Genomic DNA, 19,856 nt, shown 5'->3' with positions numbered 1-19,856 from the left:
AAAAAAAAAACAAGGAAATAAGCCTTTGGAAAATTATCTGGAGATGGGAAGATGAACTGGATCAGCGATACCTTTTTCAGACACAATGGGATTAGGCGGTCCTTGAGAAAAAAGAAATGAAAATGATAAAAAGAGAAAACCTAGGCCTTTCAACTATGGGGTCAATCCCCTCACGTGTGGAATTCAGTGGGAAATAACAGATTTTTCTGTGTCCCAGGCAGAGTAGAAAACTGAGCCCTATCTGAAACTCGTAGCAAGGTTCCCACAAAGGTCAAATAGAGAAAAGAAAGTAATTAGCTATATGTATTGTCTATTATTTCCACGACTTCATACCTTAAAAATTAAAATGCAAATGCCTCTAGCTCAGGGACACATAGGTCCTCACCCCGTAAACCTTGAAACGGTCCTCTAGGAGAGGTCTACTCTTCCTTTCTCAGTCTTTACTGCTTAGTCAGACAGCAGCGTTGACACATTTGCTTACCAACTCCTTTCGGATGATAAAAATGCTAAACTTGTATTTATTTATTTACAGATTCAATTTTGAGGACTTTTCATCGAGAGGAATGCAGGACCTTCAGTCCAAACAGCCATTTCTGGGGAGGTGGACGATGGGGGTGGCGCAGAGGAGGATAAGCAGGTGAACGTTTCAGTCAGGACGGTAAAAAAGTGAGACGTGGTGGTTAGGGAGAGTGTTCCTGACAAGCAGACGTTAAAGTTTTTAGACTAAGAAAGAAAATGTCTTTCATTTGTAATTCAACTTTAATTAAAAACTTGGGAGAAATGATTTCTTTCTCACTTGCAATCACAGGGCTATTTAGAAAATTTCTGATGTCTGACCTAAAGACCTGTCATCCTTCTTCAAGACAGAGAATAAAATACTTCAAAAGTATGCAATTCTTAAAATTTTTTCTCAATATTTCTTTTTTCTAATGTTTTTCTTGATGACAGTAAGTTGTCTGATAAGGGAACTACCAATACAGTATTAAAAACAGATCACTTCAAATAAAAGGCATAGTACATGTTTCTAAAGGAAATTCATAGCTAAGTCCTTTTGCAGCAGAATTAAGTCATGCACCTAGAATATTCCTTAAGAGCCCAGGTAAAGGCGAATTTTCCAGGATTTTAATAACTCCACAACAGTCACTCTTCGCGTGTGTCTCTACGGTCTATTGTATTTCAAGTCTGGCAGATTGCCTACAAACTGAAGACACCAACAGTTTAAATCAATTTTTCTTTAATGAAATAAAGACAACTTTCCACGCAAATACACATTACATTTACAGATGCAAGTGAACTTGAGGCATTTAAAAACACTTCTTACAATGCCTTGCAGAATTTGAACATGAAAAATTTAAAGAAAATAAGTTTAAAAACAACCTTGGTGATCAACATATATTGACTACCTACTGTTACAGACACTGAGAAGACATACACAGACTGTATATGTTGTCTATTTCTGGTGGAATGTGCATATGTACCCCATGGATGTATATGTATATGTATGTGTCTGTGTGCACACACGTGTACATATATGCATATATACATATTTTTCTATTAGGTGTTAAAAAAAACCCCTGAGTTATTTTAAAGAAGGAAATGAAATTTATGTTCAATCATAGTTAATTCAGACTTCATTTTGCTTAATCATAATTTGACCAATGATTTTTTTCCTCATGGCGTGGACAGTACTTAGAATTTAAAAGTTTCGTGTTCCAAAGATGCTGCTCTCCTTAAGCCACTTTGAAGTAACGCTAGTGAGTCTAAGATCCAGATCTACATGTTAATCTTTAATTTTGCCTTCAAACAGAATTCAGTTACAAAGAACTTGGAAAGATTTCGAATCTATTCAGGAGAAGAAAACTCTTTAATTTTCTGAGGAGTAAAAACTCCCCAAGAAACTTCATATAGCTTCTTAGATTTTGCTTAGCATACGTGATAAAACATTGATTGTTGCAGTTTGGTGACCCATGAAATTTGGGGGTTAGTTTTCTCTTCAGACCAGAGCATATAATTATGCAAATAAAGAGCTGTCACTGATCTAGTGAAATACTCACAAACACATGCACTCTGAAATTGGACAGAAAAGTGAAAATGGTTGGTGATGTGATGGTGCCATGGTTTGTTTTCCTGCCAAGTTTCTATCCAAGTTCATTATTCAAATTGTAAACTTTAAAAAGAGACATATCATTCTTGGGGTGGTGGTTGTCTTTTCGTTTCAGATTCTTTGTATTGGTACAGCAGGCTGGCTACAAAGTACAGTTCAACATTATTCTACCTATGACAGCCTCCCATATCACCCGATGTAATAGCCAAGAAAGAAAAAACTGAATGATCTGGAAAGAAAGATTCAGGGCCTCTCTAGATTTCCTTCTAGAAACATGTTTCACGTCTGTTTCAAAGAGAACCCAACTCCAACAATACAAAGAATATAGTGAAAGGTTTTGCACAAATCTCAGGGCAAAGGACTGGGAAAAGTTGCCTGGAAGGCCTCATGGATTAGGTCAAATTTCCATTTTCAAGCTTTCTACATTCAAGAGGAAAATACTGGTCACTGCGTGATATCTACTTAATGGTCAAACTTTCAGGACGATTTTCTCCTGTCTAGCAATTAAAGCCCACTATATAATATTTGGTGACTTTAACCTTTATGGTTCATTTACAATTACCACTCCTCTAAAACCTTTGTGCTAAGAATTAACAAGAGTTCTTCAATCTAACCATGCTCTTTGGCATCGAGGTCTCCCAATTCCAAAGTTACCATTGCACAGGCTCTTGCATAATTTTAGATGTCATGGCGAGTCCCACTGATGAAATCTGAGAAGGCTCATGTCAGACCACTGACTGCTAAAGACATCACTACATGAAAGATCAGTGGTGTGAAACTTTAAAAACATCGATCCAAATGAATCAATTAAATCAACATTCATCCCTCCTAAGTGTGAGGTTTAAAACTATCATTGTTGCTTTTTTTTTTTTTTTTTACCCTACATAGATTTCGAGATAAACGCTGGAATGCTTTGATGGCTACTTCTATTCTTGAATCTATTCTTAATCGACTTTGTGCTATTTCCCTCTTTTCAACATCTTCCACTTGGTGTACATTCTTTACTTTTAGTACAGTGCATGACAGTTGCAAATGCTTTAAATCTGAAACCGCCTAACAAAGCTGATGCTTTAGGTAGGGTAGCTTTAAGCTCTGTGAAGTGTTGATTAAAAACCCTTTCCCAGACTCAAACTGATCTTTTTGGAGATTAATGGAATATTAGATAAAAGGAAGACGAACAATTCAAGAGACTCCCACTCAGTCACTCTATACAAGGAAGGAAGGAAGGAAAGTATTCAATTTTTGAAAGGGAGTACCTCCTGGAGTCTTTTATTTTATATTATTACAGCCCCTAATAAGTAATCATAAAATAACCACCACTATTATCCCTTTTTTTTGGCCACCCATATTTCAAAAATGAGAATGTCCCACATTTATTTAAAGGCATTTTTCTCTACAGAGGCATGGGGAAAGTTTTTGAGAAATTTTTAGACTTTCTGTAATAGTAATCTTTCTTAAATAAATCAGGATTACAGACACCAAAAGGAACTCATCAGTTTGCAGTTACAAACTATGATTATAGCAGGACACACACATGTATTTGGACTGGAACTCCAGATAATCCAGAGAAACATGAAAAAAAATCTAACTTATTAGCACTGATAACATAGTTACCATATTTGGTCACCCAGAGTCTCTCAAAGGAGTTTCGGGTTTTAAAGAAGGAAAAACTGCAAAATAAATGTAAACAAGAGATTTTCAGATTAGATTTCACACCAAGAACCTATACAGGGATTTGGGAGCAGTTTAATCTCACCAGACTCCTTTTGGAAAACAAGTTTGTTTAAGATATATTAAAGTGTGATTTATAAAACGGTAGTTTAGCAACGGGTTCAAATTTCCTGCAGCTAAGGAGATATTTTAGATATTAAAAAACAAATGTCTTAAAAAAATGTTAGTTTTGTGGAAGGTCAATGGCAAATAGTGACTCAACTGAAGGTAGGATATTACCTTATAGCAACAACAATCGTAATAATAAGCAGCTATAAGGTTTAGAGTATCGGTGAATGCTGTGCCATCGTTCTTTTTAAGTTTCTGCTTTTATTAGCCTCCATACATGAATAAATGAACTTCTGAGCAAGAATAAATACGCTGCTGCTTGTTGGGAAAATTATTTTTATTTTAAAACGATAAACAGAAATATATAAGAAACGCCTGTGCTTTACCTTTTTTGGGGGGTATAAACAATAATGCAATCTGGGTCGAAGCACAAAGCAGAAAGTTGAGAAAAGAACAATTATTCCAAGTAGAAGTTCCCCCTTCAAATATCCATGAAAACTTTTAACGGTTGCACGGTTACGTACCTTCAGAAAGCCTCAAAGCCATTAACTGGCTTTTAAGTTTTAACAGGACTATTTTGAATCTTAGATTTATCAACAACTCCTCGCTTCCCATCCCATTTGCTCTAAGAATTGAGTATATAATTTAAAAAAAGCCCACATCCTAACTTTAAACCTCTACTTCCCTAAAAACCTGTCTAAGGACAGCAAAATGGGGAGGAGAAGATCAGAAAAGAAAGATCGTGAACACTTGTCTCCTCCAAGCAGGCGGGCTACTACCCACTGATGGTTGTTACTCCAGGAAATTGAGATGAATGATATTATTACATTTATACCAACAGACCCCTAATCAACAGGTTAAAAAATCCTACATTACAAGGAATCTTATCAGTTGTCAGCTGGAGGTCTGGGACAGTTTGCCTAGCTCTCTCCAGGTTGCTACAGCTCAGATCCACAAGTAGAAATTACATTTACACAACTTAAGTTTGCAAACAGCTCTCTATAGATAGTTAAACAAGGCCTAACAACTCGGAAGTTTTAAAGTATTAAAGGCAATTAAACAGTGATTTACTCTAGTTACAAGTGCTGGTTTTTAAAAAGAGAGGTGAGAAAACTGAAGAGAAGGAATAGGAGTGATCTGGTTTAAAAGCTGGGCATATTTACTTTGCTCTAATTCAGCTGCAGAGGCGTCACAAATTTAGCATTGCACAAGTGCTGATGAAAAAGAATGCAATAGAATCAGTTTCCTGTGAACATTTTCATATACTGAAAACACCACACAATTTATAACACTTTGAAAAATGTATTCAATCCACATCAATTCTCAAATCCTCTCGATGGAATCATTATTTTACACAGCTCACCATTACTTCTAAAATATAAAAAGATTGCAGACCCATGTGCTTGACATTGTTGGGGTTTTACATTTTAGGCCCTCCAGGAGCTGGATAAAATGACGTTTTGATTTTTCCTCCTATGTTGTTTTTGCTAAAATAACATTAAAAGATATGTATATATGACCACTGACAAAGATCACTTTAATTTGCCATCATTAAAACTGTATGAACTAATTACTGTACTAGGATACCAAACACAGACATTATCAGTTTTAAAACTTGCTGAAATCAGTTTGTAATATAAAAACATTTTATCCATGAGTGGTTAAGTTATTTTTTTGAGGATTCAGATAGTTCTAAGTCATTCTGGGTACATTTTATCATGTCTTCAAATAAGGCAGGCATATTGTTGCACACACTTTAAAAAAGAATGAAAAAATCAGATCCCCATGTATTAGAAACAGAATCTTCACTAGGTAATTAAATTCTTCAAGTAATTAAAAATTGATAGTTAAGATTTAATATTTGAATTTAAAAGTCAGCAAAATCTTAACTTATTTTACCTCTTCTATTTCACAGTGTTGGCCAGATCTCAGCTGGATTAAAATACAGAACTGTTGAAACCGTAGGGCAAAACCCTAGAGAGAACGTGGACTACTGAAAATTACACCGCTGGACAGAGAGGAGAAAATCCTCTACATCACGTCTTTCTCCTGCTGCTGCAACAGAAAACTAAAAGCAACATTTAAGCCCCACTTAGCCTTTCAGAAGGAAAAGGCTCAAGGGTACACAGCTTCATTTTCCTGATGACAATAAAAAATTCCATCCCTAAAAAGATCTAACTCCAGGAAAGCTCAGACTAGATCATTCTAGTTAGGATTAACCACAACAAACTTTCTCCACATCAAGATTTAAAAAGCAAAACTTAAGTATGCTATTTAAATTACAATGCCACTCAATACACATTATATATTTAAAAGTAAAATCAATACTAATGATAAAGTTGGAAATTCCATTGAAAATAAGACCTTTCACAAATACACTTAAAAGGTTTGCTCATTATTATGTTTTGGTTTAAACAATCTCTTCTGAAGTTAGAGACGTGTAAAAATCTCATTTTCAACTGGCAAGGATTTTCAGCGGTAATGTGGATTCGGTACTTTATAGATTTTTATGCAAACTTTTTCTTCTGGTCTCGAAACGAAAATAGATCGTTAGAGAACAATTTGCACTCCCAAAACTACATAGTACATCATGGCACTCATGTTCTGAATTTAAATTTGGCTTTTGGAGGGGTGGGGGCTTCCTTAAAAAAAAAGGGGGGCATAAGACGCCCTCAGGGAAAAGCTCACTTAAAATGGAAGTTTGAAGTCTAGAATAAAAGTTTGCTTCTGTTTGGAGAAAAAACTGGACACAATGAAGGGGGGACGGGGGACGGCGGGGTGGGGGGCGGCGGCAGCGCGGCGGCGGGCGGTAGGACCGCGCAGACGCCGCTCGGCCGGCCGCGCCGCGCGGGCTCCGTGGGGGCAGCGGGAGGAGCGGGCGGCGGCCGGGCGCTGGGGCCCTCGCGCTGCGGCGGCGGCGGCGGCGCGGGGCCGGGCTCCGCCGCGGGCCGCACGGCCAGGGCAGCCCTATTGCTTTGACAGTTGCACTCATCTAGAAATAATGCAAAACGCTATTTAGATGTATATATCACGACCCTGTGCTCTGCGAAGAAGACAATCTAATGAGCGGCTGGGAGCCGGCTCGCCGACAGCAGGCCGGCAGGGCCCGCGCGGGGCAGCTCCCGGCGCCCGCCGCCGCCGCCGCCGCCGCCTACAGCTCCTCGGGCTTCAGTCGGTGCGAGCGCCGCGTCCCCGCCAGCCGCAGGGAGCTGGTCTTGGCCTCCGAGGCTTCGGTAAAGAATCTGAAAATAGACGGCAAGCTCTTCCAGGACGTTAGCTCGTGACGGTCGGTGCCTGCAAAAGACACAGATTCCGTTACGACGGGGCCCGCTCGCGGCCCGCGCCGGTGGGACGACCCCCGCCAGGCCGCCCGAGCCCAGGCCGCGCCCTCCGCCCCGCCCCGCCACACCTGGACTGCGGGCTCGCTCGCCCGGGCTCGGCGCGAGGCCCGCGGCCGCCAGCTCCACGTCCCCGCAGGCGGCGCCCGGGGCGGCGATCGGCCCTCTCCGCCTCCGATCGGAGCCCCGGTTCGGCCCCGACGCGAGGGCGCAGCCGGGACCTCCCCCGCGGGTCGCCCGAGGCGCAGCCCCTGCGGGCCAATGGAGGCGCGCGGCGGGAAGGGCCCCTCCCTCCCGCCAGAAGCCACCCACCCGCCCAGGCGCGGCGCGCCGACTCCCGCTCCTGCGCCCGCCCCGCGCACCCACGCTTCTTTCCCTCCCAGGAGAAGAAACAAATCGGATCTTTCTTGCCTCTCCCGGAAGCTGTGCTGTTAGATACGACTGCCTCAGCGAGGTCACTGCGACCAAATTATACGGGAAGCTTAATCAAGGACCCGATTCAGAAGAGACTATGCTAGAAGCGTCCTAGCAGGCACCCCTTTTTTTTTTTTTTTTTTTTTTTACAGATTTTAGGCGAGAGTTTTAGAAAAGCTAACAAAAATGATTCAAAGCAGTGACTACTAAAGAGCCTCTAGGCCTCCTATTTTGTCAGGAGGAATTCAACTTAGAAAATGCAGGTTTAGTTGTCAATTTACGGGTTATTTTATTTTACAGCTTCTTTCTATGGCTTCAATTTAATAGTAATGTACAATATTTTTCAAATCAAATCTACCCTCAGTTTAACCTAGGCAAAAAACAACAGTGAGGTAGACAATAAGAACAGACGAGGACATTAATCTGATTCTGATTCCTTGTGATAGCTTATATCATTTTACCAGTAGCTTCATAACTGAACACTTTTTTAATTGAAAAATAAAAATAATACGAAGACTGTCCCAAAGAAATAATGAGTGAATAGATTTGAAACAGTTGCAATCTCTTCCTAGATCACTCAATTATGCAGAGAGATACTGCCTGGAAGTCTCTGGATTGGGGGCCTCTGTCTGATAGTTGAACATTGTTAATGATAATTCTTTAGTCTGTAATAGTAGGTCATTGCTATGGTTACTCTACAATGGTGCAACACTTTGCTTTCCCCTTCAGCTATTCGCTGAGACCTGGTAACCACATTTGTTGCCTAGCAACAGTTTTGTGACAGTATCACAATCTGGGAGTTACAATAATAAGGATGCTATGGCTGCAGTCGGCCAGAGAGCAGAAAGCTACAGTCTGTGCATGTGACTTAACTGTGGGAGCCGGCCCTACTAGGGAACCCCTCTCTTTATAGGTGTCCTCACAAGGATGCCCTCTATCTTCTCTGCAGATTGGCCTTCTGAACCTGCATTTGGAACTAAGATCCAGTATTGAAGTCATATCCTTGAGAAATATCCCCCAACACTACCGTATTCAGACTACAAAATGAGGCCATTTCTCTATTTGCTTACTCATTTTGGGCAAAATTCAATGTTATAAAGTGGGGGAGAGAGATGAGTGTAGGTCTATCCTGGCACTAAAGTACCTACCTGACTGGATTTTGACAATCTTAATAGAATTCTTGGGGAAAAAAATTACATATATGCCTGCCTGCATCAATAGGTGTGTACATTTTCAAAAGTTCCTTAAAATATATGTAACATCCAGATATTTACTATTGTAAGTTTCATTGATTTTTTTTTCAGATGGCAATCTTAAAGAATTCTTTTGAATTCAAAGGCATTTATATTCTCCAAACTTGAAAGCAGTTCTGGGTATGCTCAGACATACCTACTTTAAGTAATATTTTGTGGGTATATCTAGAAGGGGGTGCAGTGTCTGGATAGGTCTATGAAATGCCTGTCCCTATTGTGCTTGCAATTCTAGTTTCATTTCAATAACTATAACTGCACTTATAATGATAAAATATTTTAAAATCAATTGTATTTCTTCTTTTTGAAAGACTATTCTCAGATGCATAATACATGGAAATACCGATCCCCAAACACAATAAGAAAAAAAAAAAGGTGTTAATTGTCTCTTGTCCCTCTCATTTCCCATGCTTCCAGGCTCATTTGGCATTTCCTCCATAGTGATCACACTTACAGGTACTAGTGTTACCAAGGCTATGATCAGTGTGTCGGCTTTCTCAGAGAACTCTTCTCATAATCCCTCCCGTCCCTTGAAAACCAATTCAATCTATGAATCTAGAGGGACCTACAGAGTCAATGGTCTGAAGCAATTTTAACTCTTTTATTTTTTTTCCCGGTGTCAGTCTTTCTAAAGGATGAGCAAATTTCCCTGGTGATAAAATCACTACAAAGGCTTTTTAGTTTTAGCTGATGATGACTCTCTGCTTGATTAGTCCTGGGCTGAAAAGACCAAAGTCCCTGAGATAACCGAGTACCTGCACTGGCTCTCAACAATTTAAGAGTATAAATAATGAGAATTTGTGTTCCGTCAGAGGAAGGGGAAATTGCTAGGAGTCAAGGTAATAAGCAAGGTGGATCAGAAGCTGAATTACGGAGGATGGGGGGGAGGGAAGAATTCGCCAGAAACTAAGGAGTGGTGACATGAATATTTTATACAAAAATGGTTATCTTTTCTAAATTTTTGAAAGAAAATCTTTAATAATTTAAAAATAGCCCTTGGAAGTTAGGTAATTGCATGTCCATCTGGAGTTGCATATACACATTTCAAGAACATGTTTGGAGACCATTTCTGAAAATTCGGGGACAAAGTTCAGTGAAAATATTTACAAATTAATATGAATATCTACCCAGAGCAATGCTCAGAGAACAGCAACTTTTGAGAGCAGCTTTCTAGTACTTAAAAAAGACACTACTTTAGGGGAAATTATTCCATCAGGAGAGAAACACTAGGCCCTTACATTATCTATACATAAAAGGGTATAAAAGGGGAAAGTTTAGGCCAATCAAAAAAGCAGCCATTTATTAATAAGCTGTAAGATGTGTAGGTAACATGGAAACTAGTCCATTTAGCACCAGCTGTGCAATTTGAAGGAGATAAACAGGGCTTTATAGTCACGGCCTGGCCTTTCCTCTACTACAACTTTACCCCTTTCAAAAGCTCCTCTTTTTAGGGACTGTGAACTTCTCTCCACTTTTCCAACCCCCATTGTCCCGATCTAGAGAAGTTCAGTGGAATACACTGAATTAAGAATTTTCCCACATTAAGTACATGCCATGTTCTCAGGGAATGTCTTTTGTACCCTTTTGGATTGGCAGGGTCGTTCCTACTGGAGAATTCACCTTTCGGGTGAATTCAGTTCCCTAATCCATAAAATCAGTTCAGTCTCAGAATACAATGTACAGCATCTCGGTGCTTCATTACCAAAAATGCTTTGCTCAGTCTCACTCACTTGTTCTTAATGGGCATAGTAGTGGCTTCTGGGGCATTCTGGAAATTTCTAGGGATATTTCTGGTGGTCAAGATGATTGGAAGGAGCTGTGGCATTTAGTGGGAGAAGGCCAGGGATGGTGGACATCCTGCAATTTGCAGGGCAGTACAGCCCGGTGAAGAATTGTTGTGCATCCCACATGGTTTTCAAATGTTCTACCAGCTATTCATGTAGTTGAGAAACCAGTTTATAATTATATGGGCTTAGAATTTTCTCAAAGTACTTTTGGCATGATTTTTAATATACATGGAATTTTCCAAGAATCCAACTGCCATGTAAACTGCAGGGCTGTGTACTTTATGTTGTTCAGAATATTACCAAGGGTGGTTTACATGTGAGAAAATCTCATCACTGATGGCATCACTATCCACGGTACTTGAGTTGCCCATAAGCACACCTGCATCAGCCTGCATTTGCAGCTGTCGACTTCATCGTGACTCTGCACAGGACCAAGTATGTGACTATGAGGTCTTCTCATGTAGACTCTCCCACCCCCCAGCACTTTAGATATTGATATGCATATTATTTTTATTATGAGTTCCTTTTCCTTTATTCCTTCTATATGTTAACTAGGGTATTACAATAATTTAGCAATCTTATAAGTAGGTAGGTTAGGTTATCTCTAGAATTTATTTCAGGAGAGTAAAAGACTGCATAATATTTGTTATAACAGGCAGTATTTAGATGATCAAGGGTCAGCTTAAATAAAAATGAATAGTTAATTCTTTTTTTATTACATTAGAGATTAATTTTCCCTATAATCTGAACCCTATTGTAGCTATCTCGTTTATCCTTATACAGAGTAGAAAATGTGTTTTATTTCTCTTACTGTTCCTTCCACAAATACTGTTTGTCAAGGATGTTATTCACTGTGAAATGACCAAAAGGCAGGGGACAGGGGATATTCCAATTAAAATACTACACTGAATATTTATCCTTTCCTATCACTTGTTTTAAAAAATGAACTGTAGTAAATTTCAAAGCAGTAAAGACAGCACAAATGGTCAAAAGGATTAGAAACTTTAAGTCTGAAGGATGAGCCCATAAATCATATAAGAAAGATCAGATTGCTAAAATGTGTCATTTGTTTTCCCAAAAGACTATATAAATAAAGAAAAAGTGTCTTGTAATGGAACTGAGAGAGAGGGAGGCTACATTTATGTAATAACATTTAGAAATTAAACCAAAAATGGTTGGAAATGGCACTGAGAGCAGAATGCTCGAAGAATGGGATAAGAGAGAAGAAAACATGGCCTTATCTTCTGTCTTGTCTAGTCCCCTTACTTCTTCCTGTGATGACTTCAATCCAAGTGTTTCTTACAAGTCTGTCTGGTCCACACTCTTCTTCACTTGATCTTAGTGCTTAGAAATTTTTCTTTTTGGGCAAAAACTATGCCAAAATATGCTACTGAGTTAGCAGCCAAAATCCTGATGTTTCCTTTGGCAGATGTAGACTGCTCTGAAGCCGTACCTCATTTTATGCAGTAGATGTCTTAAAAAGTTATATGTAAATACAATTTCTGTAAATAGAATGTTTTTAAAGGAAGAAGTGGGTAATTTACTCCTTCACTGAATCTTTTAATAAAGTGAGGAATTCTCTGGGAAAGCAAATAATCATTCTTCAAATGATATTACACACACAGACACACACACACACACATAGCAGATTTGCCAGACATGAGGTGTACTGGTATAATATGATGGACAGTCTGAGTAAGTTCTCACCAAAGATATAATTTAGAAGAATTTCTTGGTCAATCATTCACTATTTTAATTGTTAGTTACCTTATTTCCATAGTCCTAGACCAAAAGGTTATGGAATAATTTCAACAATCTATGCAACATTTACATTTTAGGGTCTGGTTTAGAATAGGGAATATAACTGTTCACAAAGTCACCTTTGAATAGGAAATATTTTTTAAATCTTTGTTTCAGGGGGAAAAATTAGCAAGTGCCCTTACCCTCTCACTGACACTCCCCCCACCCCCTGGCAACAAAAGAATTCATTTTAAAAGCAAAAGGCAATGAATAAATTTTATAAGTTTCCTATGATAAAGGGGGAAAGAAAAAAAAACTTAGGAAGATATGAAACACATTAATATTAACAGGATAACATGTCTATGATACTTTCAAAATGACAAGCCTTGATTTTAAAAATTGATCTTTAACAAGAAAAAGAAATATGGGCAATTAGGAAGTAATGAAGACCCTGTCAATAAGCTATGTTGATAATAACAGGTAAGGGAATTCTCGAGAAAATCTAATATATAAAAATCAGGAGGTCTGTAATATGCATTACTGAGTCCCAGTGGGATTAACTAATGAACTTATGAGCTCACCAGCAGTTATTTTTAGAAAGTTATAAAGAATTAGAGAAATACAAGAGCACTGAAAAATAATGTGCCTTCTAAAAAGAAATAAAATATAACTACCAAAATTCGTTTTAAAATGAATTCTAGAGCTTCTAAAGAGAACATCATTAAAAAAAAAAATACAAACTTAGCAATATTTGGACAGAGAAGGGCTCCTAATGGAGACTCTGAGTTAGAAGGCACAAGTTTGAGACTCAGCCACAGTGGGGGCAGCCAGTGGAGTCAGGTGGGGTGTTCCTTGAGACTGTGGAAGGGAAATGCCAAGTGCAGCTCCCCGAATGTCTGCACTGTCTTGCTACATTACTTGTGTAAGGTATAGGCGAGTCTCATCTCTTTGCTAACACTGTGGCAACCCTGTTAAAGCTGAGATTGTGTTGAGACCCTAAAGGCAAGTCATCATGCTTGTCCAGAAGATAAGAGACAGGCTGAAACAAAGACTTATGATCAGTGCTAGAAATTTTGGGTCATTTGCAGCTTCTGGGGCAGCCCGTCCTTTCCTCAAGCTTTTTCTCTCTCTCTTATCTCTGGAAGGGGAAATGGGGGGCAGCAGGTAGGCCGTGGGGCAGCTTAAGACCCAGGGAGACAACTCTGAGAAGTAAACATTCTTAGGCAGAGTAGACAGCGTGCAGTAGCTGTGGTCTCTGACATTGCACCTGGCAGACTTCTCTAATCAACCTTCTCCTAACCAACAAACAATGGGAGCGTTTTTATTGCTTCAATCGTCTATCAAACTCAGACGGCTGGTGTAGATGTGCTTTCTGTGGTTTGAATTCTTGTCTCACATACTACTCTTACTGTTGCCGTAAAGCCTGGCCTCCAGGCATATTGTTTCCCTTTAAAAGTTGAGCCTAGGTGTGGGCAAAAGCTCCCTTTTTCCAATTTCCTTTTGTCATTTTCAAAAGTAACTTTATCAAAGGATTGTAAGAGCACAGAGCACTAAAGAAGGGAATACAAAGAATCACAAAATAGTTATTTCCATAAGTACAGGTTTCTGATCCTCTTATTTCCAACACTCAGCAGAGAGCTTTACCGGGCTCCTATTCTAAAACAACACTCTGTCTGAGAAAGCTGGTACAACTTAATGGGTATCTTGTCCCAGCTTCTCTGTTTCTAGCTCGGTAACTACGGCTTATGGCTGCCAGTGTGTTTATGTGTGTGTGTGTGTGTGTGTGTGTGTGTAAGAGGGGGAAGGAGAGAGACAGATTGAGAAAGACTGCAAGAGAGGGAGGGAGGGGTGAGATAGAGAATGAATTGCAAAATACTTTCCTTATTTCAAAACCAAACCAAACCAAACCATTTACTAGTTCAAATATCTGAGTCTTCTGTCGTCCTCCTCTCTCAATTGTGGATTCTACTCTAAAGGATATATTTTGTGGCAGATCGTTTTTCCAGAGGTCCTGTGATTGATTAACTTATACATTCATACAAGTATTTGTGGTATGCCAGGCACTATTTCTTGGGGCTGGGGATGCAGTGGTGACTAAGATATATAAAGGCTCCACTCCTGTAGCATACATGCTGGTGAGGAAAGGACATGATAATTTCAGAGAGTCGAAGTAGTACGAAGAAAACACAATAGGGGGATGTGAAGAGAATGAGGTGGAGAAGGTGGGGTGAGGAGAAGTGGTCATCAATTTAGATTGGGTGGAGAAGACTTCTGACCTGAGACCTGAACGGCAAGAAGGAGCCAGATGGAGCTCTGGGGGCAGAGTGCTGCAGGTAGAGTTCTGGAGAACAAGAGAGGGGCTCAGAGTAGGAAAGAACTCATCACTGTGGAGGAACTAAAAAGCTGGAGTGACTGCAGCATGGTGGCTGAGGGGTAAAGTGGTAGCAGGTGATTCGGAGGTGGGCAGCCTCCAAGCCAGGTGAGGTCTCACAGGCCACCATGAAAGGTCTGAATTCTATTCCAAGTGCAATGGAAGAGCTGTTTACAGAGTTTCAAGCAGAGGAGAAATATCATCTGACTTGCATTTTAAAAGAATACACTGGTTGGTCTGTGGTGAATGGCGAGTGGATTATGGCGAGTTAGAATGATGGATTTAACACTTCCTGATGGCATTTACCAACTCCTCTCACCTCTAGAGCATTCTCTGGGGCTCATTCTCCTACACACATCAGGGTATAAAATCTACTTACGACTAGTTCACATAAATAAATTAAGGATACAGTAATAGTAATAGGCAGTAAGAGTTGAAAGAAAGTCCAATAAAATATTTCAAAGTAGTGAATAAAAAAATGGAATTGAATTACAAACATCATTTTCCTAACAATTCCACTCTTGTTACATATGCCAATACCTCTGGTTTCTCAGCCCTTAGAAGGACTGTTGCATGTGGTGTGAAGATACGGGGATGGGGAATATGCTGTCGGAGCATTCCATTTCTGAAAGCAGTCCAGAGGTACTTACTCTCTGGTGAGCTTACTCTCCAGACAGGCTTTTCCACTGAGTTCTCCATCTCTACGAATGGATACAACATTCTCGCAGCTGCGCCAGCTCAGAGCCTCTCAGTCATCTTTGATTTTTCTCCTCCCTTGTTTGCTGCCTCCTGATTCAATTACCAAATCCTGACAATTACACCTCAGCAAAGTTTTTCCACTCTTTCTTCCTTTCCATTCCCCCGTTATCACTCTAGATTTAATAACCTATCATTTAGAATCCAGACACTTCCCCCTAACTCATTTAATTGCCTTCAGTCTCTCCTCCTCCGTCTTGTGCCCTGCTACCAGAAGAAAAGTTCTAAAGTAACTTTGTGTTACATACCTCTTCCTCTGCTCAAAAATATCCAATGGCTTCCCATAATCTATCAAACTAAGCAGAAATTCCTTAACTTGTTTTAAAGCCCTCCATTCTAGAAAGCCCTAGCCTTCTTTTCTGGGTTTATTCCTCAACTCTTCTTCTATAAGTATCCCCTATCCTCCCAGGCCCAGGTCAATTGACATATCTTAAACTGTTTCAAAACCTGAGAGACTAGGATCTGTGATTCTGGTGATTCTGAAGTCCAGCCAGAGAAGAAATTACCATTGTCCAGTTTTTGAATGCAGGGGTCAAACTTTACTCATCTTGAAAAAAGACATAAATATACCTTATGTTGAAGTATATGCTAGCTTTTAGAGTTAAATTCCTCTAAAACTGGACTATAATGACAGTTGGATACTCTATAACTAAAGCTGGAGGAGGCAGAGTGCTTTTCTTGCCCTCTCCATCAAACTAATGAGGTAGACTCAGGTGACCCACAGTCCATTACCAACTAGTTGATAAGCACTGACAAATACTCAAAGTATCCTCCAGATCTCTTTAACTAAAGTGCTGTGCTTATCTAGTAAATACAATTTACTAACATCAAAAGAAGTTTAGGAAAGTGTCAGAACTGAGAACTCTCAAAGAGTCAAACTTCAACTGTTCAAGAGCTTGTATTCCCAAGACAGAGTTGGCTTGGTCCAAATTTAGCTGCAGACAGAAACACATCAAATATCAAATAGTAAACACGTGGAAAGGAACCCAGATAAAATTTTGTGCAAGAGTTTCATTTCACAGGAGAGAAATCTAAAGTTCAGAGAGGTTGTGAGAGGCCAAAGTTACACAGAGATTTTGCTGTAATACAGTTATATTTACAAATTGGCTAAGCACTGAAATAGACAAAATTTTCAGAAGATGTGTGTCTAATTGCTTTAAGATCTAGTTCAATATTTACTTCCTCTAATAAGCCTTCTTTGATTAACCTTACCCCATACCAACTACTCCTTTATTCATGTTTCATTATTTTGTATATATTGTACACTATATTATCATATACTTTCTTTGCTTAACGAGTGATTTTGTGTATGAAAAATACCTTGTTTATCTCCAAATCCTCTCAGGATAATGTCTCAAAACTTATTATCCCAGAAGTCACAGTTGAGGCTTAAGAGACGTTTATTGTATAAATAACTGTTTGGAACAGATTTCACTGGAAACTCATGCTTATTAAATGTTATTAAAAATAACAAAACATAGAATCATAGAAATTTTCTATGGTTTTTGCACTATTTTGATAATGATTCCCATTTTGAAATTAAGGAAATGGAGGCAAACAGAAGATTGTGGCAGTAAAAACTTGTGAATTTACAAAGCAAAGTGCTACTGGTATTCTGAATGCATAGGTGAATCATCACACAAGCTTTTGTATCCACAGCATCATTTTGTTTTGCTTTGTCAGACTTTCAATAGCACAGATCTTTGCTTTGCAGCCAATAGAAGGAGGAAGGCACTGGAGAAAGAAGGAGGTGGTAAAGTAGTGATTATATATATTATCCCAGGCACTTAATGATTAGGAATTGTACTAAAGCATATAGGCCAATTTGGGGAGAACCGATATTACAATACTGAGTCTTCCAAGCAATAAACATGATATATTTTGCCATTTATTTAGATCATCTTTAATGCTTCTTAATGAAGTTTTATCATTTTCTCCATAGAGGTTATGTACTTCGTTTATTAGATTCCTTCATTCGTTAATTCACTTATTTATAATTACACTTCTTATTTTAAGATAATTGTAGATTCATACGCAATTATAAGAAATAACACAGAGTGATCCTGTGTCCCGCTTATAATTTTCCCTAACAGTAACACTTTGTAAAACGGTAGTACAATCTGATAACCAGGGTACTGACAATGCTATTGTTAAGATACAGAACATTTCCATCACCACAAAGATCACTATGTTGCCCTTTTATAGCCACACTCACCTCCCTTCCAACCCCTCCTTAACCCTGGCAACCACTAATCTCTTCTCCATTTCTATAATTTTGTCATTTCAAGAACGTTATATAAATGGAATAATACAGGATATAACATTTTGGGATTGGCTTTTTCATTCAGCTTAATTTTCTGGAGATTTATCCAGGTTGTTGTGTGTGTCAATAGTTTGTTCCTTTTTATTGCTGAGTAGTATTCCATGGTATGGATGTACCACAGTTTGTTTAACCATTCCCCTGTTGAAGGACATCTGAATTGTTTCTAGTTTTTTGGCTATTATGAGTAAAGCTGCTATAAACATTCATGCACAAATTTTTGTGTGAAATAATCTTCATTTTTCTGGGATAAATGTCTAAGACTGCAATTGCTGGGCTGTGTATTAGTTGCATGTTTAGTTTCTCAAGAAACTGCCAGGATGTTTTCCAGCATCATTGCACCATTTTACATTCCTTCAAGCAATGTGTGAGTGATCTGGTTTCTCTGTATCTTTGCCAAGAATGTATTTATTGAGTAGACTGATTTTCCCACTTTATTCTTCTTTTCCAAAATTGTTTTAGGTATTCTAGTTCCTTTGCCTTTCCATATAGATTTTAGAATAATCTTGTCTAGATCTACAAAAAAGGACTGACCTTACCCAAAAAGGTATCAGTTTGACCTCTGGGGGATCTAGAGATTAAAGTCAGCCATGCGGGTGGTCAACCATGTTGATGTAACTGAATCGCAATAAAAACTCTGGACACCAAAGCTTGGGTGAGCTTCCCTGGTTTGTAATACTCCATGTGTATTTTCACACATCATTGCTGGGAGAAGACAGCACTGTCCATGACCTGATTGGAAGATGAAAACTAGAAACTCATACTTAGAACTTTCCTGGCCTCTGCCCTATGTGTCTCTTCCTTGGCTGATTTTAATCTGTACCCTTTTGCTGTACTAGGCTGTGACCGTGAATATAACTGATTTCAGTGAGTTCTGTGAGTCCTTCTGGCAAGTGATCAAACTTGAAGGTGTCTTAGGAACCCATGTGAAGTTGGTATCAGAAGTGAGGGTGGTCTTGGGGACTCTAGAAGTTTACATCTACAGAAGAATCTTGCTTGGATTTTGACAGGAATTATGTAAACCTGTATATCAATTTGGAGAGAACTGACATCATTACTATGTTGTGTGATTGAATCTACAAACATGACATGTCTCCTAGCTTTATTCTTTTAGTATTGCCTATTTGTTGATGTTATTATACTTATTTTTGGTATATAGAAATGTAATTGATTTTTGTATAATGATTTTGTATACAGCAACCTTGTTAAAATATCCTTTTCATTCTAAAAATTTATCTATACATTTTGAATTTTCTACAATCATATCATATGTGAATAATTTCAGTTTTGTTTTTTCTTTTCTATTTCTTATAGCTTTTATTTTTTCCAGTCACAAGCTTAAGAAAACGTTAAACTATAAACAAAATAGCCTCAAATGTAGTCATACCATTAACTAATAAGATGAATAAAATATCACAGAAAACAAATTATGAATAACATAAAACTAGCATAAAATTACCACATTTTCTATTTTGATTGATTTCTTGATGACACACTTAAAAACACCTAGCTCTGTCAGGTAATGCCATCTAGTTGCTGCCTGCTGGTCATGAAAGCTCCGTCACCTTACAACAGACACTGACAGCTTCTGGAGTGTCAGCTATGCTCCTAACACTGTGATTTCTTTTCATCCTAGTTAAGGTAATGTAGAAATGGACTATTTCTGCTACATTCAGCCTCCAAGTGTAGAGTTACCTTCATGCTGTCCAGTACTACTTCGTAAATTTCATTCCCAGTTCTCTCCTCCAAAGCATTTCCTCTCTGAACATCCTTTTTTTAAAAAAAAAAATCTCATAATGCAACTGCCTTCTACATGGCAAGAATCCTTAAAGGATCCTGAATTTATTTACATAACACCATTAATACATATAGAATAACATTAAGATAAAAATGCATTGATTTTAAATTAAATACATATATTCACAAATACGTCATGTAATGCAGTAAATTCCTACTATTGACTACTTTAGAAATTGACATGAGAACACCTTGGATAG

At 38.7% G+C, this 19,856-nt stretch overlaps 1 protein-coding gene across 4 annotated transcripts in view; it reads right to left on the bottom strand.

Moving 5' to 3' along the window:
* Window positions 1-6,882: 6,882 nt before the first annotated feature.
* The window catches only part of ARB2A (ARB2 cotranscriptional regulator A), a 383,076-nt gene continuing 370,102 nt past the window's right edge, over window positions 6,883-19,856 (bottom strand). For all 4 annotated transcript variants that reach the window (XM_070234560.1, XM_023618016.2, XM_023618015.2 and 1 more), the window contains one exon: window positions 6,883-7,177. In XM_070234560.1, the coding sequence (XP_070090661.1) occupies window positions 7,035-7,177 (143 nt within the window). In that variant the 3' untranslated portion in view covers window positions 6,883-7,034. The remainder of the gene's footprint in view (window positions 7,178-19,856) is intronic.

The sequence above is a fragment of the Equus caballus genome, chromosome 14 (genome assembly GCF_041296265.1).
Source record: "Equus caballus isolate H_3958 breed thoroughbred chromosome 14, TB-T2T, whole genome shotgun sequence".
In the NCBI taxonomy this organism is placed as follows: Eukaryota; Metazoa; Chordata; class Mammalia; order Perissodactyla; family Equidae; genus Equus; species Equus caballus.
Note: the sequence above shows the minus strand (reverse complement) of the source record. Positions and strands in the feature narration are given on the sequence as shown.